Here is a 16,264-nt window from a genome sequence, read left to right on the forward strand (position 1 = left end):
CAGCTTATTCCTGCACGCCGTGTGTGTGATCTGCTGCAGCATGCTGAACACAAACACAGTCAGGAGGTTGATTTTATTCATTTTTTTTGTCTCAGAATGTCCTACGGGCAGATTTGGTGCCAACTGCCAGCTGACTTGTAGCTGTCAAAATAACGGCACATGTGACCAAGTGATGGGGACGTGTCAGTGTGGCCCGGGCTACTACGGACATCTGTGTGAGCACGGTGAGAACTGAGCAAACACAACCAACAATGGACGTCTCAGAGGATAAATCTGTATTTTTTTCATTTCCATCTCATTAACAGCTCCCAGCATTACACATTCCTCTGTACAGCCCTCCTTTGGTATTTAAACACATAACAGCCACTTTTAATCTTAGTCTTTTAGTCTTAGTCTCTTAGTCTTTTAATTATAGTGATGATTTAAAGACTTTATTAAAGCTTTTATTTTGTTTACAGTTACAACAGTTTGACCAGAACTTAACTTAAAAGCAGCAAAAGAGAACACAGAAACTAATAAATATGGACATTTTGATGTGTGGTGTGTACACCAAGTAAGTCACTGCATATTAAGCAACACAATAACATATTTGTAACCTTGGCATGCAGGAAGTGAGCCAGTAAACAAAGCTGAGTGGAGAGTCCACACAGAACAAAGGCAGACAAAGCAATACAAATACAGTGCAGAAAATCCTGAGTTTGAATCTATGCCTCCTTTTTTAAAGTGTATGAGTGTTAAAAATGTGTTATCTAACCATGCTTTCATGTGCATTGGTGTCAGGTCATTAAGGTAAATAACTTCATCCTGCCTGCAGTAGGTCTCTGCTCTGCTTTAGAATTAAGGTGTAGGATTTCTTCTCCTGTTTTAGTGGCAGTAGTTACACAACTGTCATCAGCAACACAGACAGGAGGCTTCATTCATCTGTTAGTGCAGCAAAACCAGCTTTAAGAGTTTCTAATCATTCATACACACATGAACTAATGAAGCTAATATCATTTACTGATTAAACATTTTAAACCTTTAAATCTCCCTCCATGTTTCCCCTCTCAGCCTGCCCTCCTGGTCTCCACGGCCCCCAGTGTCAGCTGCAGTGTGACTGTATGAACGGGGCCTCCTGCCACCCCGTGTCGGGCCACTGCATCTGTCCTCCGGGATACCATGGGGGGCGCTGCCACATAGGTCAGATCTGTTCAGTCTCATGAAATAACAGGATTACCATTTTTTTTATGTGTAATTTATAAGGTCTTTGAAAGTGTTTTTCACGTCCTCGACCTTCCTCTCAGTGTGTGATCAGGGCAGCTACGGTCAAGGCTGCACTCGAGTGTGCGACTGTGAAGATGACACTCCCTGTGATCCTGTGACGGGACGATGCCTCTGCTCCTCAGGGAAGACCGGATCCAGATGTGACATCGGTAATCTTTGAGTACATACATAGAGGCTGTCCAACACACACACACACACACACACTGTTCTATTAATTCAGACTGGCCAGCGGTTCCACCGGGTATGGCAAGCCAGGAACGACAGAAATGCGCCACTTTCTAACGTGTCTCTCAGAAAAAAACTTCGCTGTTTTTCTGTTATGATCGCCTCGCCGCAAAAACTGGAATCTAGACTCTTATATCTTAAATCAAAGCAAAATATTCCTATTTTTGTCTGTCAAGATAATTCTACATGTTCATTCTACACATAAATATCTACATGTTTTGACACGTCCGCATGGGCTTCAAGTCTGAGCCCCGAAGGTTGCCGCTTGGTTTAGCTACATTCTTAACTGCATTGCTTGTACTATTCTCCAAGGAATGTTATGTAGGAAAGATAGAGACCAAGTAAGCTGTGATTTTTTTTTCTCCTAAGACGTCTTGCCACACTGCTAAGTGATTTCTTGAAGCCAAGTGGCTTATAAACCACTTGGCAAAAGTCGGAAACGTCCTAATTCTAACTTTTCTTTGTTGAGGTGCAGTGGATAGTAAAGGGTAGTCTTTGTGTTTAGATATACATGAGTTTTAAATGAATAATAATTATATATTTTTACTATAGTTTTTTCTTTAGGTTGATGGGTTGGGTTGCTGACCGTAATATGACTTGGCAGGGTATATTGTGTTCAGCTAGGTTCACTAACCCTAACCCTAGCTCTGCATTAGGGTTAGGGTTACAGCTAGGGCTAGGGTGAGGGTTAGGTTCTCGGCCATCGTGAGGCTTAGAGCCTCGAGTGAGACATTTCCGTCATGGTCTAAGTGAGCCGAATGTAATAAACTTTGAACCACAACTCTGTGACCTTCCTAAGAGTTTACTGAACATGAAACAATGGTTTATTTATACTTAAGATAAGTCATAGATTAAAAGAAATAGATTGAGTTACACATCTTTAGATATATTTGCTTGTTTAAAAAGTCTTGGTAATTCAGATTTTCCTGCTCTGTTGGCAGATTTTGCTTATTTTAAGCAAATCCCTCATTTTAATATTTGTTTTTTGTTTTTGTTTTTGCAGTGCTCCCTTTGTCTTTCTCAGCCACTGAATATGAGCTGCTTGTGTCCAAATGCTAATCATGACAAGCAGACCAAATCACTTTAGCACAGATTTGTGGCGGACTAAGTCACCTGTTTCGTAGTTTCACACTATGTTCTTAGAGCGCTTGACTGTTGATTTGTTTCTTTTAATTTAATTCTTTTAATTAATTAACTGCTTTAATCCTGCGAGGTGCATGATGCACGGAAGCAGCAACCAAAACAGGTGTATGGCAGAATGAAAAGGAAGTGTGCACGCATCATGATTTAAAAATAAGTGTCACAATGATGAACAAGGCGTATTTCTGTCCTTCCTTGCTTGCACATGAGCTAGAACAGACCAAAAATGACACGCAGAGTTTGGTGCTCTGTTGCACCCAAAACACGTAAATTTGCGACACGCTGAAGACAGAAAGAGAACAATAAGAACATACGAGAAATATGTTAGTCGACAGTTAGTTTGGCTCATAAAAGTGTGAATATGTGTTTGCTTATGTAACAAAAAGTCCAAATAGGAAATGGTAAAATATTACAATGTATTTTTTAAGCCCTTATTTGGTAGTTATCTGCAAATGAGAAATGCAGATCATTGTGATAACATCTAGCTAACAACATATAAGCTATCTCTAGAAAAATGTATTTTATTTGTACTTTGTGTCCATGTCCCATCTACTAACATAGGGAGCAGGGTTTATGACCTCTGTGGTCACCAGGGGGCAAACAAGATGTCCCAGGCTCAGTTTTGGGTAACTCTCATGGTCGATGCTCTCAGTCAATTTGTGGTGACTTGTCTGTTCTGTAAAACCTGCACGTCCTTTCATTGTTTACTCCTATTCTCAGGTTATTATAAGAAGGGTGAAGATAGGTGAAGCATACTGTGGAACATACTGCTTAATGACCATCATACGCAGGCTGGTAGTGGTATTGAAATATGTTGTTTTATTGTTTGTCAGAATGCAGAGCCAATCGCTATGGGCCGGACTGCACAGAGACCTGCAAGTGTGAAAACGGGGCGCAGTGTGACCGCCGCAATGGCCGCTGCAGCTGCTTGCACAGCTGGATGGGACTCTCCTGTCAGGAAGGTAAAAGGGATGGCAAACACTCACACGCCATCTTCGTGGGTGTGTCACACTTACTGCATCATTACATCTGATGTAGACGCTGGCGACAGCCTTTGGTCACTCTTGACTCAGAAGTGAAGTGACATTTGTGCCGACTCAGTGAAATGAGAGTAAATAAGCCGTCTAAGTGCTGACAGTGTTCAGGTACTGTCTGAACTGCAGCCGCTGCACTTTCCTCTCTGTTCTGATCGAATATGAATGTTTGCTGAGCTGGACTCTCAGCTCTTTGTGTGGATGCTTTTTTTTTTTCAGGTGGACCTCCACGCCTCACCTCCGGGAGCAGTAGAGGAGACTCGCAACATGACAACTCATTATAGCAGCTGTATCTCAGGTCGGGACAGATGAGCAAGTCTTTGCTGAAGTGACTGAAAGCTGGTGACAGGAACAGGGAGGACTCGTGGAAATAGACTCTCTGGTGAGAACTGAAATTCCACACTGGGGTCTGAGCTGGATCAGACTTTTTTTTGTGCCTTTTTTGAGGAGTCATCAGCCTCCTGTCACAGATTTACAATGAGGAGTTTAAATCTTCAGGAGACTGTGCACTTTTTAGTATATTGTGTTTAAAATACCATTTGCAGGTACTGTATGTAAAATAATTTCTAATTTTTTTTAAACACTGAGGTCATGTTTATTCCATTACAATGAAGTTGTCTTGTACAGTGATGTATTAGGGCCATATAAATACACACACATATATATTTATATATACATACATACCCAAATTTACAAGAAATTGGAAGTTTTTTGAGATCATAAAGTCTAAATTGGAGATTTTCTATTCTGAAACTTGTGACTTTTTACATATGGCTCTAATATGCTATTGTAGTGTTTCAATCTAATACAATATGAAGTATCCAATGGTGCTATGGAGCTTTATTAACAAAGATTATACTGATCCTCACATGTTTTATTGTCCAGTATCACTAAAGCTTATCAGTCAGCTGAAGTTTTCACATGCACAGCTAGTTTTTTTTTTTGCACCTTTTTGATTTTGTGTATAAATTGCTTCATATTTATATTTCACAGTTGAATATAGCACACATTTAAAAGTCAGTAAATATCGTTCAATTAAAGAACCACACAAGTGAATGACTGCCAATAAAGACAAACATGTGCAGGTTTTCTTTACCATTCTTATTTTTATCATTATTTCATCTCCATTGAAAGTCAAAGCTGTACATCCTGTCTAAAGTTCAGATTCAAGCACAGTGCAGATAGCAACGCCTGCTAAAGAAACTTAAAAAGAGAAAAAAAAAGGCAGAGGTGATCACAACCAGAAATATATATATATACAAAGGTCAAAGTATGTACAGGAGACACCAGAGGCTCTCACTACGTCGTTTTCAGAGTGAATTCAGTACCCTGCTGCAATCCAGCATTCCTCACAACACAGGAAGAAAATGCTTCCTTTGTGTCAGTCTAGAAATCAATAATACAACACTGACAGGAAAAATGCAGCATGATGAAAAAAAACATTTTCTTTTTATTTCTCTCTCTGCACTGAAGCCTAAAACATAAAAATATATTCTCTGTATAACCTAGAACCTTCTGTAAAATAAGCTCTATCCATCTGTGGGTCTGTTTCATTTCTATTCAAATGTCAGAACAGCAAACATGATGAAACTAGAACCTCTTAAAGCATTAAATTTCTCCTACGCAGGTGAGGGCACCAGACAAACACACATCAAAACATTATTTCTACCATGCGCATGAACCTTTTTTCATGACCTGGTCCGCACGCTGAGAAATAACACTGACGGCCGAAAGAAATGCACAGCGATACAAGTCAAAGGAAAAGTTCCACACTCCGAATACACGTGGCTGTTTGAGTTCCTGATGAGAAGATAACATACTCGAGTCTGTCTGCTAAATATGATGATTTGTTGCTTAGTTTAGCATAAACACCTGAAATACAAATAAGTATAAGTGTTTTATTCCACTGCTGACTACCAGCTGTGTCCTACTTTGTCATGTCTGCTTATGTGATGTGTATGGGCTCTACATGATCCACCTACCAGCACATCTAAGGCTCACTAATAAACACCTGATGTCTATTCCGTAATGAAAACGTGGATGAACATTTAAAAGCTTACAGTACGTTACTGTTAGAAGTCAGACTGGAACAATACATTACTGGTTTCGGTGCTGTCAGAGGAAACAAACATTAACAGGAGTTTCTTGGCTGGGACTGGTCACCTCCTCAGGGAAATAGTCTGGAAGACACAGTAGAACCCCCAAAACACAGGGAGGCTTTTGTGTGGATTAAACAAATAAGCTGTAATGTGTTAATGAGTGAGCTTTAGAGATTATGTCAGGGGAGGCATAACTGGAACTGAGGTGACATTTAAGCAGACGTCTACAGTATAAGGTTTCTAAAAGTCAAGGATGCGTCCTTGGTAGTACGGGTAGCTCCAAGGCCATTCATGAGCACATGGAACAGTCTAAAAAAGTGCACATATAAGGTCATGCACCATCATTACATGTGTGCAGAGGGTACTCAAGAAGGTCACTAATTGTTTTTTTTTTTCTAAAGAAAGGTTGGATCTGAAAGCTCTTCAGACATTGCACTTCATGCTGTCTTACTGTACTGACATTTTAACACGGAGGTCTATGAGAATTGTTTATACATTTTAAAGCAAGCCTCAAGTGGCAATTTGGAGAAGTGTAGTTCTTTTTACTCTCAGTAACTTCAAAGTCTAACAGTTTCTTTATGCTAAGCTAAGTTAGCACTCATATTCAGCAGACAGTGCAGTCTTCTTATATTTGCAGCAAGAAAGCAAACAAGCGTCTTACCCAAACTGCCAGACTCCTCCTTCAAGTCTCTGACTTCTTCTCCACTCCCTGCACTTGAACATATTAAGACACAGGAACTCCACAGACTAATGAACTAAATGTTCTTTGCCTTTTTTTTCTTCTTATTTACTCAAACATACAAGACACAGCAAATCAAACTTATACAGGGATCAACTAATGCATACGGCTAAAGCATGGGATCAGTTTAGTTGTCCCCCCTTCCCTAACACGCACGCACGCACGCACACACACACACACACGATCAACAGCAGTGGTGACACTGCTGGTAGACATCACCTCGTACTGAAGCAGACCTTATCGCAGTGTCAATCACTTTAATGATCCCCTCCACCTCACTCATATCACCACTCACACTAATCTGACAGTTTTCTTAATCTGCACTTTTTTCTGCTAAGAATCAACACTTTATCATCTGTTAGTAAAGATTTGTTATCTACACATGTTAGTAAGCTGAGAAGCGCCACCTTGCTTGTCCTGCAGGTACCGTAGGCTGGGTGAAGAGGGTCCATGCTTAGAAGGTGTATCACATGCTATCCACTTGTGCTTTAATCACAGTAAGAGAGCACCAGAAGGACAAAGAATGATATAGGGTGGCGTCAAAATGTCTGCGATAATACTTCTGACATGTCTCAGGTTGTCTGAGGCAAACCTTACCGATCCTAAAGCACTTAGCTGAACTATGCATTCTGTATATGAAGGACATATTTGTTAACTAGTATAACAGCTTGGTCAAGTAAAGATATATATGGAGTAAAGTCCATACCATAGATAGATAACAAGCTGGACAGCACATGCTTCAAGATGAGTTCTATAATCTTGCAGGAAGTGAGAATGAAACACTAGGTGTGTCGCCTAGAAGGGACGAAGAAGAAGATAATCTTTGGCTTAAGCCACACTAAAATGTCACTGGTCCTCTCCCCCCAGTGTCTACACACGAAAAAAAGACAGACTAAAATACAACCTCCTGACCATGTGCACACCAACACATGACTGAAACTACCCGCTCCGTTCCCTGAGCTGCTGGCGCTCGCTGATTAACTGGACACACAACTCCATTTCACCCAGTTAGAGAGCAACAAACTAACACACACACACACGTACACACACCCCCCGCCCCTACCCCCCCAGTCAGCCATCCCATTCTTGCTGGGGACATGTGACCAGTCGGCCAGAGAGGCAGCTGTCGAGCTGCTCGTCTACACCCGAAGCCCACAGCACAGTTTGATGCAACTGTAAATAAGGCAAAACACTTGAACAGAATTTGATCAAGGAGAGAGTTTCCATGAGATGTGGAGCCAGCACTGAAATCAGCACTCCCTGTACAGCCAACCCTCAGCGGCTGGGTAACACAGTGAAGCAGGGCGCTGCGACTGATTTAACATGACTGCAGCTACGCCTGCTGTTAGGGATGAATAAAGAGCTCAGCTCTTCAGGACACATCAGCCTAAGCTCCTGAGCTCTATCATGGTGGATGGTTCAGTGATCAGAATGGAGGAGCTCCTCCTGCTCCCCCCGCCTCCCCCATCCTTGTCCACAGGCAGCAGCAGGAGCATTAGGCTGGACAAACGCACTGCCAGTGAAGACACAGAGAGAGGATGAAGAGAGGGAATTATCTAGAGGCGATGCAATTCTATAGTGCACTGGCTGTGAGATAAGACTACTGTAATACCATCCTCCCCCCTCCAACACCTTTACTGACAGTACTAAAGTGCTGATTGTTGAAGCCCATAAGGAGGCTCTGGTAATGTTGACAACACAAACTTGTACAGTACACAGGTGTTTGTAAACAGAACAAATGCGTGGCTATGGTACATGTGCAACAGTAGTTCTCATATATTCTTACAGTATGAACTTCATCTTCCTTTAAATTGCATTCAGTTTTAGAAAAAAAAAAACAGAAATCTGGCTGCCAAGCAAGCATGTGCTTATTTTTTAAAAAGGTATTTTTCTCTATGATTTTAAAATACGTTCAGCTGAATTGAATGTATAATTGATTTAAGTATGAGCGCATATCCTAAACTGTCTTCCACTTTTGTCTTTTCTTCGCCAATCCCGCCCTTTCCTGTGGAGGTGACTGTATTTTTTCCCCCTTTTCTTATCTTATCCCTGTAACTCTAAATGAGGTGCCCTGGGTGGCCTTGGTGTGGCCAGACTCATGCGCCAGGGTCTCACTCAGTAAAAGCTCAAGCAAACAGAGGATCAGGCAAAGGTGGGGCACTGCGGCTGCAGGCCGGGTGCAGCCCTGCCGGGCGGGGCCGTGCTGTGCCGTTAGGAGCGGTAGTCCTTTTTACTGTACGGCTTGTTCCCCAGGATGCTGTCCACCTCATGTGTGATGGACGAGGACAACTTTGGAAGAACCTGCAGCAGGAGAAGTACACAAGAGATCAACATGAGAACACAACCTGTAGAGGGAATAATTGATACATTTATTCCTGAGTCTGGGTTATATTGACTAATAACTACTTTAAAACACATAACTTAAAATCTAAGCTTAGCACCAAAACCATATTCATGCTGAGATATGTGAGATCATGTGGAACAAATATGAAGGATATTACTCAAGTCACTTTATTCTGGTATTTAATCAAGCATTCATTCACCTTGTGTTCATTCTATTTATCTATATATTTTTTTCTTTTTACGTGTGCTGTTTGCGTATACATACACGTATATATATATATATATATATATATACACGTATATATATATATATATATATATATATACATACAATGATTCTAAGCATTTACCCAAATAAGCAAGCGTTAGCTGCCCCTCAATGTCTTTTGGTGATTTCTTCAGTTCATATTGGTGTTGAATGAATATATATATAAACACCAATATGAACTGAAGAAATCACCAAAAGACATTGAGGGGCAGCTAACGCTTGCTTATTTGGGTAAATGCTTAGAATCATTGTAAGTTTTTGATACTAGCAGATGTATAAAATGTGGGGATCTGGGATATGAGAGCACGTGATAGAGATATGAAGGAGCTGGATTACTGTCAACATGGTACAAAGCTTTGAAAGCACATTTTCTTAAAAACTGTAAAAGACAACATAGGAAAATACTACCTGTGGCATTTCTTTGCAAGATATAAATATACTGGTGGTATTTCCTAGTTGAAACATATTACCTCTATAACTGCAACAAAAATCACTTATCCATCTTGCATATTTACAGAGCAGTGATGCAGAGAAGCTGGATACATTTTTGAGGTTTTTTTTTGCCATTTTTAGGAATTTATCATGCCCAAACTATTCAAGATGGGAAAAAAATGATTACATGTTCTGATTCTATGGGACCAGTTAGCCCTATGCAGCAAACACTAGATTACTACATGCAACAGAGGCCGTGCAAAACTTGGCCGAAAGCAAATCGACCAAAAACTAAGAAAAATAATTACAACTAAATAAGGGCTGCATTTTGCAATGTAGTAAAAGTATAACAAAAAGTTTAAGTCAAATAAATAAAAAGTACATGAAATTACTGTTGGCAACGAATAATTATTCATTTATGAATTTAAATATTTAAGTAAATAGAAATATAGTAAAAGTATTAATAAAGTACAACTTTAAAATATTTTCTAGTAAATTGCTCGTTGGTATAATTTTTTTTATGTATGCAGATATTTAAAGCAAATTGTTTTGTTAATGTTAGAAAATATGTAAATAACTGCACTTGCCTTATTCAAAATGTGACCTTAGCTAACTTCAGTCAGTGAAGTATCAGGACCTCCGGGATCTTCTAATAACAATAAACTACCATGTAATTAAACAGAAACTCCTCTCATGTATAAAATATAAAAGATGTTCTCTTCCAGCAATCTGGAAATTGAATAAATGTTGTAATGCTACAATAATAAAAATATGAATTTTTCATGTCAATGTCATAACAACCTCTTTAACATGAGGAACGGTGTCTGGTATATACAATACTGGCAAAGGGAAAAGCTGCAGAGGCCCTGCGGAATGTGAGCATAGCATTTTAAAAAGTGAAATATCAAAGGTACTAAGTAAGAGTGTAGTGTGTACACACACACACACACACAAGCATACACAAAGCATCAGAATGGAGGAATGCAGGGATGCTCTTCACTGCAGGCCAGACATAATGCGAGGACAGAACCCCCATCGGTCTGAAAACCCCATTAAAGAGTGCATCTTATCAAAAGAGGAGGAAGTGGCCGTAAGCTCGTCTCCAATCCCCCTGGCAACTGAGACTCCGCTGACCTTATTAACTCGGTACAGTAAAGCAGCCATGCGTGCAGCAGTGAACTGCCCAAGAGGCCGAGTGCACCCGAGAGAGGAAGCTGCTGTTATGGACTGTAAGGGATGAATGCAGCTCTGATGAAACAGGTCAGGGTACATTTTCACACATAAATCTGCACATAAACAAATGAGTGCACACACAAAAACATACAAACTCTGTGTGTCTCACCTGTATCGCTCCTATATTCTCCATCAGCTGGTCGGTGTTGGATGCCCCTAAAAGGACAGAGCTCACCCCCTCGTTCCGTAGGCACCACGCTGCAGGAGACCAGTAAACAGCAATGACACTTCCACCACCACAAAACACACAAGCGCGCACACACACACACACACACACACACACACACTCCTGCAACATCTGTCATTGTCACATATACTACACAACACAACACACAATCTGACTTACATGGGAACCTATAATCCCTTTATGGTTAAAACAGTGTAGCTGTCCACAAACGTCAGAATCATCAGACAACTGTCAGCAGATCCTTTAAATACCACAACCTTAAATATACTCCAAGTTTTACAACACAACATATTATATACTTTGTACACTACAGTAAGTTATGAATTGAAAATATAAGCGTATATAAATTGTATTTAACCGTTTCTTAATCTGCAAAGTTAAAGGTTCTAAATGTAAGACTGAAGAAATGTACATGTTTTACGGCCACTGTGTGAACAGTGTTTAACATATTTCAAACAACAAGACCATTTTCTCCATTTCTCTGTGGAGGCATGTACATTTTATTTGTACTGTGAAAGGATTGTCATGTTTAATCTCACTCCTGAGCTGGGTAAGCTAGCAAAACACAAGGTGATAAAGATTGTATCTATTTTTTAGCTGAACGGTGATAAACATCCTTTCACAGCCCTGCAATCCAGATGTGAAGCAGATATAAGTCTACGTTCACCTCACATACGTCACCTTGTATGACAAATCTGAGGTGAGTATCTGTCATTAGATCGTGATTACTCCATGTCAGGGATCATTTATTATATTAATGTCGTTAATGACATAGTTAGGCTGTTGCGAGTCACTCTCTCTGTCCGAAGTCTGCACCAAGGTGAAGTGAAGCTGCAAGACATGGAGCGCTGGAGTGCTACATAAATGTTAATGATATAAACATCCTATATCTTGCATGAAAATATATTGATATGTCTTAAAATGATTAGCCATGATCACCAGCTCTAACCTGAGTGATCCTGTTAATTACTCCACCAGCTAAAGTGAGCAATTTACAAGTGTGTGTTATGTGCACAGCTTTAAATCACTACTGCAATTTAAATAAGTGACTTGTAAAGGCTGCAAATATACAATAAATGTTATGTACTTGTGTCCACAGCAGGACAAACATGCTCTCGCTTTATATTTTTTTAATATGTATGTATGTGTAAGTCTATAACTGGAGAGCCAAAGATATAGTAGCCAGGAAAAAACTTTAAGCATGACTGCATATATTAAAAAAAAATTTATTTGGAATAATTAAAGTACTGAAGGCTCTGCATGTGGGAAATCTCTCACAATCAGTATGAAATACTGTCTTACCGGCAAGATTGAATCTGGAGTGGATTGTCTCCTAGTTAAGGATTATGGATGGAATCATTCATGTGATTAAATAAAAGGCATCAATTTATTTTTTAGAAGACTTCGCATGTATCTATGTTCCACGGGCACCTGTTATTGAGCCATATTATATATATAATATATATATATATATATTATAGAGTGCCAAGAGTGAATACAGAACTAATGCAAATCCCATCACAACCTTTTATATTAGCATTTAGATAATTTCCCCAAATCATTCAGCCCTAGTTTTAGCAGCAGTAAGAAAAATTGTATAATAATTGATTTCCACCAAGATTGATGAAAGGCAGAGTCAGCCTACAAGCTGTAATTTCACTGGACAGCCCTGCTCTGGTGGTTGATATAGCCTAATAGGAAATTTTATTGTGATTTTCCCTTTAAAAACTATAAGGCCAATTCCCTAGTTCTTACATGCAGTCCAAAAATATTGTATATAATATAAAGCAATACTACAGTGCAGGTTAACAGCAGAATTCATTAAACCGATTCCCTAGATGCTTACTCACACTTGAGCAACACAAGGCTGACTGCAGTTCACATGATGGCCACAGGTGTCTCTGTTAACAAGGGACTTCTAATTCTTACATTTAGAACCTTTAAGGGTAACTTCAAATGCACTCAACAAACAAGCTGAGGGTTTCTTGTATGTAAGTTTGGATATGGATAGGTCACTGCATGAAAGAACAACAGTATGTAGTGATTACACAGGATGTTAAAAATTTAACTAATCCACAAACAAATTGACTTAATGTGGCTCAATCCCGATCTCTTCTTTCTGACTTGAGTAAATGTAGAGAAGCAGAAGCATTACAGAAAATAGACTCCACTTACTGTGATCACTTTGAATAAATCAGCACAAAAAAAAGCCTTCACCATTCATTATACCTCTGAGCTGCATTATGCAATACAACTGCTCAGTCTTGCAATTGAGAAAAATACATTTGAAAGCAGATTATCAGCAGAAAGATCAGCAAAAAGAGTGTCGCTGTTGTGAGAATAAAATGTTACAAAAATCTTCTTCTTCACTATAAGATAAGTCCAAAGACAACAGTTGACAACAGAATGTTTTGTCTGTGGGTTGTGGGAGTGTTTACTCCTGCGTCAGTCCTGAAATCCACACAAGATCTATTACTCTTCTCCCCCTCAGAGTCACAGCTTTATTCCTCAATATAACACCTGCTCCACCTGCCTCACCATACAGCCACTAGCAGGAAGGAGTCCGTCATTGTTAGATAGTTCTTATTCAAAGCTGGAGTGCCACAGTGATCTAGAGGACGACATGCTGCATATAAATCTTCCGTGCTGCCTTCAGGAGTGCTGGAAGGATTTATGGTAATTGGGAGAGTTGAGGGTGTCCACTAATGGGCCGTGAAACCTAATCTATGACTGTGTATTACTGCAAGAGTGAAAAATCTGCTGCGATCTGCACTGAGATAAGGAACCCAACCCCAGATTTATCCTCTGCATCGTGCTTTTACAGCCCTTTCAGGACAGAGTGTGTTTGGGGTTTGCACATTTCTCACTTTCCTGCCCGGCAGTGAATCGATATCAGTCGCCCTCTGGATTTATGTCTGGGATGCTATTTTAATGCTGACACTGGAAACTGTTAAATACACGTAAACACCAGGGAATACCTCAGACCTGCTTATACAAACATGAGCATGTGTGGATATTTATAAATGTCCATGTTCAGAGGAGATGCTGTATATTCTGTATAGGTATGTTCTCTTGTTATATTTATTAATACTATACCTATTTTATATTTTATTTTCACAGCAGTTACAACACAAACGTGACAACACAACACACCCACAATCAGACCAGACAGCTATGAGAGCGGTGCTGACCTCGGCCCGTCCGAGGCAGAGGGACGGACAGACAGACAGAAAGAGAGAGAGCGGCAGAGTGTATCTGCGTACCGATGGCGAGTTGGGGCAGAGTGCAGCCCAGCCGCTCCGCGATTGCCTGCAGCTCTTTCAACTTCGCCTGCTGACGACGGCCCTCCTCGCTCAAGATCTTGTCCTTCAACCACTGGTAGCCCTGTCGAAAACACAGCACACCTGCTCAAAAACACAGCCCTGCTCACACTGCGGCGCTGCAGCTCTTGTGTCAACAGGGCCTGTTTTTAAACACGTGACTCTGTCTCCTGCTGTCTACACCTCAGACAGGGAATCACAGCTACACTCTCTGAAACACTGTTACAAAAAATATAAACAGACCATTAGTGTACTGAAATTATCTGACTGTGCCCAGCTGAGACAAATGTTATGTTTACAGCTATCTGTCAAACATCAAGGTTGCTATTAGTTACAACCAGTGCAAGCCAAAATACCACAAACATCTACAGGCAACACTGAGCCAAACAGGAAACAGCACACTTCACACACATCAACAAAGGTGCACAACACCACAATGGAGAAATTTATGAACCAGTGGGAATCTAGTCAAGTCGCTGACACAACATGCCGCTCTACCACAGAGAGACACAACACTACATTACGTCAGGTGTTAGCTTAGGTGTTTGAAGTTTACTAGATGAAAGCTTCTTCCCTTCACATGCTGCAAACAAAACTACAGCATGTTCTCTCCCTTTTTCTAGCAGTAACAGTCAGAGCAGGTCTGTCCATGTCTCAGCCTGGGTTATAAACTAAACTACCTTAGATCTAAGAGAACAAATGAGAAATGTGTTATTGGTCAATGGTGATCCATGGGGTGGCATTTTTAAAAATTCAGAGACAAAATAGTTAGCCAGGACACTGTGTTTCCTCTTTGGAAGCAGTGAAAGGTGACAACTCACAGAGGATCATGAGCCTTCTTATATCTACCTGCCGCAATTTGTTTGGATGATGTGTAGGAACTCTGGGAAGTTTCTCTGAGTTTTCTTTTCTGGACTATTTCTGGACTCAAGCCGATACGGTTAGGCAGCATTAGTCCTTTATATCTAACTCTCTAATGGCTCTGGTTGTTCTCTCTTCTAGGAAAATGAATGAGATTTAACTTAAATTCTTTTGGCAAGCATTCTTAAAAGAAAACAATCCTTCATTTCTGAGTTGCCTCAAAATTAAAAAATTAAATTGCTCCAATTAAAAGTTAGCCCTCGTCACACACTGAGTTGGTATCGTCCCGTGTGCATGTGATTCATGCAATAAGCTGACAAACAGTGTCCAAACAGCACTGCTTGTGAAGAGGTGGACAGTGCATGGCGTCAACATGGCACTGAAAAACACACAGGTCTACAGTAAATGGTGCGCACAGAATTACAGAACCTGCAAGACACAAAACACACAATAAACAAACAACCAGCAACAAGTAGTGAAACACAGCACAGTGACAGATGATCAGAGGGAAAGGTATAGAAAGCAGCCAGCAGGGTGTCTACCTTCAGAGAAGCCCGAGAGTATGGAGGTACTCTGCCATCATATTTCCCTGAGATGATCCCGCAGGCCAGTGGAGACCACGTCATGGCCCCCACACCTAAAGAAGTATCAAAGAGAATTAATACTGGCAGAGTTCTCAGAGTTGCACACTTTTAATCTGTCTGATTCTTCTTTTTTAAACTGGGCCTGATATTGCTGACTTGGCGGCCTCTCTCCTCCTCTTTCTCAAAAAACATCACAGCTGTGACCCCAAACCTTAACTTCAGGATAGCGTGTCAATAAAGCCTTCCAGGTCTGTGTAAAAACACTAATGTATATCACCTGTTTGGATCAATTCCCCATCATGAGCCATGAATGCATCGCTGCTCACCTATCTTATGGAAGAGCTCAGGAAGCTGCACCTCTACTTTCTCCCTTTGGAACATGTGGTACTCTGCCTGCTCACAGATGGGAGGAATCTGGTTGAACTGTCGTGCCACTGAGTATGCTTCCTGAAGGAAAACATGGAATGAACAATGTTAGATTTCTATAATGATTCAGTGGAGAGAAACAAATATTCTGTGTTTAGTGCATCACTGAA

The 16,264-nt window shown here is 40.5% G+C and overlaps 2 protein-coding genes across 9 annotated transcripts in view; one reads left to right on the plus strand and one right to left on the minus strand.

Annotated features, from left to right (window-relative positions):
• megf6b (multiple EGF-like-domains 6b) overlaps window positions 1-4,295 on the plus strand; it is a 49,002-nt gene extending 44,707 nt beyond the window's left edge. Inside the window, exons 34-38 of the mRNA XM_028405150.1 lie at window positions 96-224; window positions 1,051-1,179; window positions 1,284-1,412; window positions 3,462-3,590; window positions 3,882-4,295. Of these exons, the coding sequence (XP_028260951.1) occupies window positions 96-224; window positions 1,051-1,179; window positions 1,284-1,412; window positions 3,462-3,590; window positions 3,882-3,946 (581 nt within the window). The 3' untranslated portion in view covers window positions 3,947-4,295. The remainder of the gene's footprint in view (window positions 1-95; window positions 225-1,050; window positions 1,180-1,283; window positions 1,413-3,461; window positions 3,591-3,881) is intronic.
• A 449-nt stretch (window positions 4,296-4,744) lies between these two features.
• Window positions 4,745-16,264, minus strand: part of kcnab2a (potassium voltage-gated channel subfamily A regulatory beta subunit 2a) — a 75,053-nt gene continuing 63,533 nt past the window's right edge. For all 8 annotated transcript variants that reach the window (XM_028405146.1, XM_028405147.1, XM_028405144.1 and 5 more), the window contains 5 exons: window positions 16,055-16,175; window positions 15,687-15,781; window positions 14,227-14,347; window positions 10,886-10,974; window positions 4,745-8,801 (listed from right to left, as the gene is read on the minus strand). In XM_028405146.1, coding sequence (XP_028260947.1) covers window positions 8,712-8,801; window positions 10,886-10,974; window positions 14,227-14,347; window positions 15,687-15,781; window positions 16,055-16,175 — 516 coding nt within the window. In that variant the 3' untranslated portion in view covers window positions 4,745-8,711. The remainder of the gene's footprint in view (window positions 8,802-10,885; window positions 10,975-14,226; window positions 14,348-15,686; window positions 15,782-16,054; window positions 16,176-16,264) is intronic.

This window comes from Parambassis ranga, chromosome 5 (genome assembly GCF_900634625.1).
Source record: "Parambassis ranga chromosome 5, fParRan2.1, whole genome shotgun sequence".
Classification (NCBI taxonomy): Eukaryota; Metazoa; Chordata; class Actinopteri; family Ambassidae; genus Parambassis; species Parambassis ranga.